This window comes from Aythya fuligula, chromosome 3 (assembly GCF_009819795.1).
Source record: "Aythya fuligula isolate bAytFul2 chromosome 3, bAytFul2.pri, whole genome shotgun sequence".
In the NCBI taxonomy this organism is placed as follows: Eukaryota; Metazoa; Chordata; class Aves; order Anseriformes; family Anatidae; genus Aythya; species Aythya fuligula.
In genome coordinates this window covers 94,351,644-94,360,646 of record NC_045561.1, presented here as the reverse complement: position 1 = coordinate 94,360,646, position 9,003 = coordinate 94,351,644, and the positions used below count along the sequence as shown (strand labels likewise).

General features: G+C 42.6%; 1 protein-coding gene across 1 annotated transcript; it reads right to left on the bottom strand.

Annotated features, from left to right (window-relative positions):
- Positions 1–773: 773 nt before the first annotated feature.
- On the bottom strand, positions 774–8,377 carry GCM1 (glial cells missing transcription factor 1). Its single transcript, XM_032183567.1, has 5 exons — positions 8,276–8,377; positions 6,348–6,600; positions 5,226–5,338; positions 4,088–4,216; positions 774–1,334 (listed from the first exon to the last, which is right to left on the bottom strand). Exons 1-5 carry the CDS (start codon positions 8,375–8,377, stop codon positions 774–776), a joined length of 1,158 nt encoding a protein of 385 aa, XP_032039458.1.
- Between the last annotated feature and the right edge of the window lie 626 nt (positions 8,378–9,003).

The following is a 9,003-nucleotide window of genomic DNA, read 5'->3' as shown; positions in this document are numbered from 1 at the left end:
CCAAAGGCTGGGCAGTGCATGTAGCCATGGATGTTGAAGGAACAAACTGTGAAATGTGGCTCCAGACTTGATATTCTTCATCTCTTCCTTGCAGAGTTGGCAGTGGGGATGTGTTGGTGCCTCCCTCTGCATGGTGTGGGCTGGTGGCCATCTGAGACGTGGTACAGAGAGCAAAAGAGGTTGGGAAAGTCAGATATGAATTATGGGAAAAAGGTAAAGAAACTTCTGCCAAATATCTCAAAGATAGATCACTAAATTCAGGCAAAAAGTAATAATTTTTGCACTCTATATTTTTTAAACAGATGTTAGGGAATGGATAGCTCCTGATGAAATACAGCTTACAGAAGTGGTTAGAAAATAGAGTGATGTGTAGGAAAGGATGCTGAAAGATTTGTTACAGATTGCAATGAAAGACCTGAAAAGTGGATGGTAAAAGCAGTGAGGCACATTCAAACTATATATACCTGAAACTGGGTCAGGCTGTACAGTTGTAGGACTGGTGGTATGAAATACTACCAAAATGCTATGGTAGCGAGGTAGTTTGTAGGAAGTGATGATGCTTTTTATTAGATCAACGAAATAGTGGGAGATTTATTTATTTATTTACTTTTATAATTATTTTTAGGAAAAGAAGAGAAGAGATGGGTCTGCAGGCACAAAAGCCCTTCCTCAGGTGTAAAAGAGAAGATAAAGAGGGAATCAGCATGGTGGCCAGAGAGGGAGAATTAGCCCCGTTGCCAGAAGTGGATGACAGAGAGGAAATATTAACCGAGTCACCGTAACGGGTACAGGTTAAAAAACATGTCGTTGTTGCAGTAGCTGGGGTTTGTACAGTGCTTTGCTTCTTCCTCATCTCGTTGGCTTCCCTTGAGGAGTGCTGGGAGGTGGTGGTGGTGATGGTGGTGGTGGTGGTGGTGGTGTGACCCCACCAGGCAGGGCCCTTGCTGAGGCGGCGGGTATGGTGGAGGAGGGAAGATATGGCAGCCGCTGCTGTAGGCCAGAGGGCCTTTTCTCTTGCAGGTTTCCTCCCCTGAAGGACCAGCACTGGGTCTGAGGGGGTTATGGCCACCCTTTGACACTGGTGGCACGCAGGGGACATGCTGGGTGCTGCTCCAGGCCTGTGTGCGTGAGCTGCCATTGGCAGGCTGCGCCCGGCCCTCCTCATCCTCCCCAGGTGCCCTCAGGTACGGCGGCTGCCCAAAGCAGCTGCTCGGTGTCTGCTCTGGAGAGCGTTTGCTTAAATGTCCCCCAAAACTGGCAGGTAGCATGTAACCATCTGGCTTGGAAAGCAGCAAAGGCAAAGCCTCCTGGGTGGGCATCTCACCTGTCAGAGACTTGGAAAGGAAGATGTGGTTTAGTGAAACGCAGTCCAGTTTAGCAACATAAAACAACAGCAGGTCGATGCGTTCAAAAAGGCTTTCAATTAACGTGGGTAATGAAGCAGGCACAACAGCAGGGCCTCCTTTCAGAGTAGTGCCCAGGGGCTTTGGGACAAACCAAACAGGGGCTCTGAGATCACATCTGTGGGCTTGGTTCATCAGTTTTTGCCCAAATCTCTTTTTAATATTAAATAACCAGTAGATCTTACATTCACAGCTGCCAGGATACTGAAGAAGCACGTGAAAATAAAATTATTCTAATATTAATTCTAATTTGCTTCCACAGAATTTGAATTATTTCTATAGAGTTTGGAAAAACTGGAAAAGATTTTTGTCACTGATTGTTTTGAAGTGACCTTTCCGATCCAATATTATGCTCCATTTTTTTTTAAGAATCTTTACTTCTATTTTCAAATGATTTTTTTCTTTTTTTTTTTGGTGCCACAAACAGATATTTCATTCAAGGAGGGAACAGTACACTGGAATTATTCTTCTGAGTCATTTTTTTCCTGGATAATTTTCAACTTCTTTAAATGCCCTAATTATTGGATTACAATTTTACACACTTTAATTCCTTTCACAACACTCACTCTGGGCTATCATTTCTGATTAGTACTTACAGGTCTCATTTCTTTGTAATCCTGCTTTTGCATACATTTAATTATAGTGATTTTCTGACTTGTTGACTGCCAGAGTAGCAAATCTCCTTTAAGCTGCTCACTCCTTACCAGGAGAAGAAATTCCAATGACCTGATGTAAGGCCAGCCCATCTTCAGTTAAAAAACAGGTGATGCCATAAAGCAAACATCCTACATATCACTTTTTCTATTTTGGACTCATGTATTTTCTACAGTTGTTCTGTCTCATATCTTGTGAGTACATCAAAATTGAGTTTTCTAAGGAGAAAATTCAGCAACACAAACTCTGCAAGTGAAATCAGACTGCTGAGTATGTTGTATCACATCTGGTCATGGCAAAAACAGGAATACAACAGGTCATTTCCAAGACGAACCTGCCTGAGAGGAATGAACTGAAAAGCCAGCTGAGGGTAAATGGAATTACCCTGACTGCATGGAGTCAGAGCAGCTGAAGAGTGACCTGTTAGATATTTATGAGATAGATATTTATTAGGTGATATGTAGGAGTAGTTCCTACTCCTACACAATATGAAGTTAAAAAAATAAATAAATAAAAATAAAAAAAGGAAGATGTTGTAGAAAGAGAAAGACAAAGAGCTCTGGACATCTAGACATGTACACTTCGGAATAAAAGTAAAAAATGCCATGTGGCTCAGTAAGTGAGAATTAATTAATTAATTCAGTGTGATCATAAGAACATGATTAAACCAACAGTATGAAAATCATTGTTTCAGTACACGTAACATAATAACATGGAATTTCATCTCTTTGTGTTCCCATGCACTTGTGTCAAGATGTTACTCTCTGTCCATCACATATTGTCCAACTGTCTGATCCCAAGTCAGAGTGTCTTCATCAGCGTCACTCCTTATCTCTGTTTTTTAGTGTCCTTTTTTAATATTTCCAGCAGAAATAGGCTCAGCTTTTAAATTCATATTCCATTCAAATGGATTTGACTTCCTCTGCTCACTCTTTATCTATTTGTTGGGCTCCTGGATTCCCCAGCTTCCCCACGTCATTTAAGAAGGCTTTCCTCACCTGGTCCTATTGTCCCTTTCCTCTGTGGACAAAGGGGCTGTAAATACTATCCTTTACTCCAGGCTGGAGAGGATACACCATCTCCAGCATATCAAAAAACAAACGGCATGGGAAGACTGGTGGTGTGCAGGTGAGTGTAACGCAACCTTTGCAAGGAATGTCACTAGAGGCAGCCTCACCCTCACTGCTCTACGTGGTTCCCTCCATCAGGCACAATGGTCTGTGGGATTTGTGTAGATGCTCTCTTCCACAAGTGCTTCCACACCCATACTCAGTATAAAATAGACATACAACATAGGTGATATTGTATATTGTATTCAGTTGTAAAATAGTATGCAGTGTGTTTATGTATGTGTACACACACACACACAAATCTTCCTCCTGAGCCCAGTTATTGCCATTGCCCAGTTTTTGAGTGTTCGTTTGTTACAATTTTCTCATGAGGTGCTGTAATCAATAGTATAGTTAACTCCAATTAAAACCTACTAATATTCTCCTTAAGTGTCAGTACTGGTTAGACCAAATATCCAATTACTTTCTTCCCAGATTTATTTATAAATAATTTAATTTCCAGGGCAGTGCTAACACAGCACTCGTAGGAAAATTTTCTAAAGACAACTCTTGCATTTTAAAACAGGAAAGAGCTAGAGATCTAAAACTATGTCCACACCACTAAATAAGATGAGGCTAAAGACTGTCTAAAACCATGAGTTCACACCGGCCAAAAACATGCCAAGGGCCATGTGAATAGTGAATTGATAGTCCTCCACCTGTGCTTTGTTTATCAGTATAGATTTAATCTCCTGATGCCACCAGATTAGAAGGGGCTCTGGCTGGGGGATGCTGGCAATCGACAGCAGTGCTGAGCTGAGCAGGATGCTCAGGACACTCCTGCTCCTTCTTCACCTGAATGTATGCAGAGACATAAAGCCTACTCCCACCAAAACCAAAGCCTAGCTAACCTCCTCAGTAAAGTGTGTTGGACGTTGGTTCCCTCACCCTGCAATTTCACTTATTGATAATAAAAGTTACCTTGATCTCCTGGAGTCTTTTTAACCTTGGAGATGGTGGAGAAAAAGTTGTCTGTGCTTTTTGGACTGACCTCCGTGCTTCGGCTTCTAGTTTTGTTTCTGGACGTGGGTGGTCATGAGCCCCTTTGGACTTTAGAAAGTAATTGTGATATGTTAAAGTGAGCAACAGCCTTGTTATTGAACTTAAGGGAGCAGGATATTTTTTCTGCACTGGCCAAAAACATACACATGGCCTCATTTAATGCTTTGTATTTAATAAGACTTATTTAATGTGAGGTCAGGTAACAAACAGATCTCAAAGGAAGTGTGATGAGGCAGAAATCCCCTTAAAGGAATAAAAATCCCAATAAACCAGTACACCACATTTATATGCAGAAGAGACACCCCACACTGGAGACCCAATTGAAGGTACAATGTCAGCTGAAGCCTGGCTACAATTCCCCTACAGACATTTTCAGTCTTAGACGTCAGACATGTTTATCAGGGCATTAATTTCCATTAGTTTCAACTGAGAATTAATCATTTTTTTTAACCTGCATGTAAGCAAAAGACAACTAAAAAGACTCAGAAGACTGGAAAACAGGAGACAACTCAGTGTTTGTGGAACTAAACTGGGAGTATGACTTCCCCCAGAAAGTGCCCATTAAATAAAAATTTGCAAGCATTGTTTTCCAGGTATATGTTGCATATAATGCATAGATGGCATTTTCCATGGACAATCCTGTGAGATAGCCTCATACTGAGGCTATTCATGGTATCTCAGAGAGATTGATATAACATGGCAGTCCTGATTCCTTGAGCATTTGTTTGTTCCTATGTACCTAAGGCAAAGTGCTTCAAAATCAACAGGTTTTGGTGTGAGCCCAAATGAAAAATATAATATGCTGTAAAATCATAGAAGTATAGAGTAATTTAGGTTGGAGACCTTTGGAGATCTAACTCAACCTCCAGCAGGGGTACCTTCAGAGCTAGGTGAGGTTGCTCTGGACCTTTCATACTCATTGTGAAAATTTTTGTCCTTACAACCATTTGACCTTGTCATATTCAATGGCCCTTATTTGTTGGAACAAACTATGTCCTTAATATAAAAATTAGTATTTAAAATTAACCTGCTTAATATAATGTAATCTTATACCAACCTGAAAAAATATGAACTGGCCTTCATGCCTCCAGAAGTTGGTAACGGGGTAACCACCGTGGCCTCGGCAGGAAAGGAGCCGCAGGGGTCCATTGCAGTTTGGACAGCATTTCCCTGGAGCAAAAACAGTGGGAAATAGTTCCTATGAAACACCAGACAGATGAATCCCATCCAATACAAGGCTTCATTGGTAGTAGATTGCCACTTCTAGTCTGGAGCTTAGAAATTACACTAGGAAAAAACTACGTAAAAAAAATTCAAACAAATAAAACTTAACATAAGCAAACAAATTACCTTCATTCTGTTTCATTGTTAAATACAACAGGCAAAGATTATTTCTGTTATAATTTTTTCTAATTTAGTGTGGTCAATTATGTCTAAAGAAAGGGCTTTTACCTTCAGAGTTTCATGTTTTTTTCTTTTTTCTTTCAGTTCTTTTAACTTGGAAGTGGAATGTCAACTATGTTCTTGTCTGATTATTTTAGAGGACATCACTCTGACCTCAGTGAGTGCCTGAGTAAAACCTTTGTTTAGCTGAAATATTCATCAGTTTATGAAATCAGTATGTGCTAGCTCCAGTGAGCAATCAAGAAGTGTTTGGAATAGTTTCATTAAGAAAGTGTGTCCAGCTCATTTTCTGTGTTTGCACTGTCTTGTCTCTGGTGACGTGGGTACGAGGCCTATTTTCCAGTCATCATAGTTTACGAGCATCTTCTTTTCTGCAAGACTCTCCTGAATCACTATTGGGCCCATGAAATAATGAAGCCACCACTCAGGTCACCAGGAACAGCACAGCAGGAAGGTGCCTACACTGCACAGCCTTCTCAGGAGCCTCTCTCATGGGCCTGAGAAATCAGCCTCTAACCAGTTTCCATCAGAAATACAGATTAAGAAATAAAGAAAAAAAAAAAAAAAAAACAACTAAAAGACACAAGCAAACAACATCCCTGTCCCCAGCAGTATGAAATGTAAAATGCATGCTTCCAAAATCAAGAGTTGCATTTGAATGTAAGGGGTGGCACAGGGGAGGTTGGACAATCCAAAGGGTTTCCTCTGCTTTGCTTTGGTTTATCTTGCGTTCACTCATTGACTGCCATTTAAGAGCAACCATCCTCATACTCACTCTGTTGCTTCTGCCTAGCTTTATCACATATGGCTGGCCTGAGGTAGATTTTCCTCCCATCCAGGGTCGAGCAGTCGTTGCTGCAGACCACCACACCAAGGCAGGACTTCTTCAGGATGCGCGAGTTGTGGTTGTTGGTGTTTCTCATTGCCCAGCTACTGTGATGCCTCTGAGCATTTTTGTCCTCTGAGCTATAGATGTGTTTCACGTAGGAATCCGGCCATTCCTGAAACCAGTCTGTCTGTCTCACGTCCTGCAAAGACACCAGTGCTGGTGTTAGGCCAGGGAAAAGAAGAGCTGATGAAGGAGCCAGCAGACTTGATCTTCTGCCTGTCTCCTCTAGTCTGGGTGACTCTGGCACCACAGCAGCAGTTTTGGCTGGCAGCTCAGCTCCCAGGAGAAAGTGGCAGAGGAAAGAAAGACAAAAATTGAGCTCCCCAGGGCTCCTTGCAAGCCCAAAAGCATCAGGAAAGCCTGGCCAGCAGGCTGCTCTCACCCACCTGTGGGTCCAGCTCAGCACAGGACTGCCCCAGGAGGGGAAGAAAGGTGGGGCACCTGAAGTAAAGTAGTACATACTTTCCTATTTTGCCATCCAGGCCATTAACAGCAGCGTTACACTGAGTCACTTGGCTTGATTTGGCTTGTCTTGCTGGAAAAAGGGCAAATACAGGATCAGACCAAGGCTATTCCCACATCTGTAGGTCTTTTGGTCTGGATTTTGGTTCCGTTTGGCCTAAGTGCCATGAAAAACTTCCCAGCAATTTTTTTTGAATTCCAGCACAAGGAACAACTTGGTCAGGTTTTATTTTCCCTACTGTGGACTAAGCAAAAAACAAAACAAATGCAGTAAGCTGTAAAGCACAAAACATACCCTCTAATGTTTTCGGAGGGAAAAGGCTGATCCTAGCAGGGGTACAAAAACTTAATAGGACTTTCTTTAAAAATGCTGATCCCAGCCACTGAGAGCCATTACAACAGTAAGAATATGAACTGAGAAGAAAAAAAAAACTACCTGTGTTCTTCCAGGAACTACTGGAGAGCACTGGGAAGGGTGTGGAGGAAGCCTGCAGGCTGAAACGCAGGTGAAGGTGACCTTGGGGTGGGGGACAGCGAAGGAGGTAGCCTGGAACGTGGAGGCTTTGGGCAAAAAACAGTGAGAGAGTAGGGAGGAAACTGGTTATCAGGTAAGAAGACAGGGTTGAAAGGTGAAGCTGGATGGTGAAGGAGCCCAGCAGGAGGGATCTGGCACAAATGTACTAAGGTGAGAGACAGGGAGATGACACTGGGGTTGCAGGGTGCTGTGGGTTTTCAGTGAGAGCATGAGTGAGATTTTGGGGTAGGTGAACAAGAAAAGGACTGAGGGAAGGAAAGGCCACCATGCTGCCTCTCAGCACATCTCTGCAAAACAGACTTCCAGCCCTCAGGAGGCAAGATCTTCCTAGGTGCCCAAAAAGAGCATTGCCCCATGCCAAAAGCCAGCCCGCTTCCCTGCAGCCTGGTCTGCAGCAAGGCTGAGCACCCAGAGCTGCAAGGCAGTTGTGGGTGCTGTGCTCTTCTCCTAAAACACTTCCCACAACAAAATTCAAGTCCCAGGTGTCTCCAGTTGAGCATGCAAAGCAAGAGATTTTTTTTTCCCACCTTCTCTGCATCTGATCCAGCAATGGACTAGAAGGATGATGTATCTGCAGCGTCGCTATATTTACTGCATCAACAGCTTTTTCAATAATATATTAAAGGGAACATGCATGGAAACTTTGGTATTTTACTGGCTGTTTTCTAGCCCTTCAGCCAAACAGTGTCCCATAACTTATGGTCATGAAAAGCATAAAGGCAACAAGGTGCAGAGGAAAGAGAGAGAGTTTGAGGTTATTTTTGAAGTGGAGAAGACTCATCAAAACTGGATAAATTTCTAAGACACGGACACATACCTGGGGAAGTTTGATGTCATTGATATCCCAACTTGTCATTTCTTCATTTCGGGAAGCAGAGCCCTCCTGCTCCATAACAACATTGTCTGCAGCCCTCAGCATTTTTTAATTCCTTCCCAAACTTTGCCAGAAAGTCTCTACTGGCTGCTTTTGAAGTTGACTGGCTGTCAGCTCTCTCAAGCAGTTTACAACCAGGAAGCTGTTTCCTGAAGCTAAATGATAGAGAGGCTGCTCATTAAAGATAAAAATCAGTGTTCTTCTGCCAGAAAAACTTGTTCCATTAAAAGTTTTGCAAGCCTGCAATGCAGTGGAAAATATAGCTTAGAGATAGACTGTGATGTTACAGAGGCACGGTTAATAGCAAGCAAATCGTGCTGTTGTCTCCTTTATTTTGTTGGGTCCCACCAGATTTACAGTCTTGTAACTCCTCTGACAGACTCTTTAACATGTGGTCTAACTCTGGATGAATATTTCCAGAGAGAAACTGATTGAAGAGCTCGATGGCTGCTAAGGGTGCTTTGAGTTGCTGCTTATTCAGTAGACATTTCATGTACTGCATGTGATGGAGGTGAGCAACAAGAGGGGACTGCTGCATCATGCCAAATGAGATGGCTCTCAGCCACTTCAAAAACTGTTGGCATCTCTGAGAGCTTATCAATTGCATGAGGGAAGTGTGGAAAAGGAGGTTGGGTATTTTCCTGTACAGGTATTTACCTGTATTTTCCTTC

Bases quoted from the DNA above. Each gene is read 5' to 3' on its own strand.
- GCM1 (XM_032183567.1), bottom strand. From the start codon at position 8,377: ATGCTGAGGGCTGCAGACAATGTTGTTATGGAGCAGGAGGGCTCTGCT. The intron at 6,601-8,275 runs GTATGTGTCCGT...GTGTCTTTGCAG, and splicing joins ATGACATCAAACTTCCCCAG to GACGTGAGACAGACAGACTG. The intron at 4,217-5,225 runs GTTGGTATAAGA...TACTTTCTAAAG, and splicing joins GCCAGTTCATATTTTTTCAG to TCCAAAGGGGCTCATGACCA.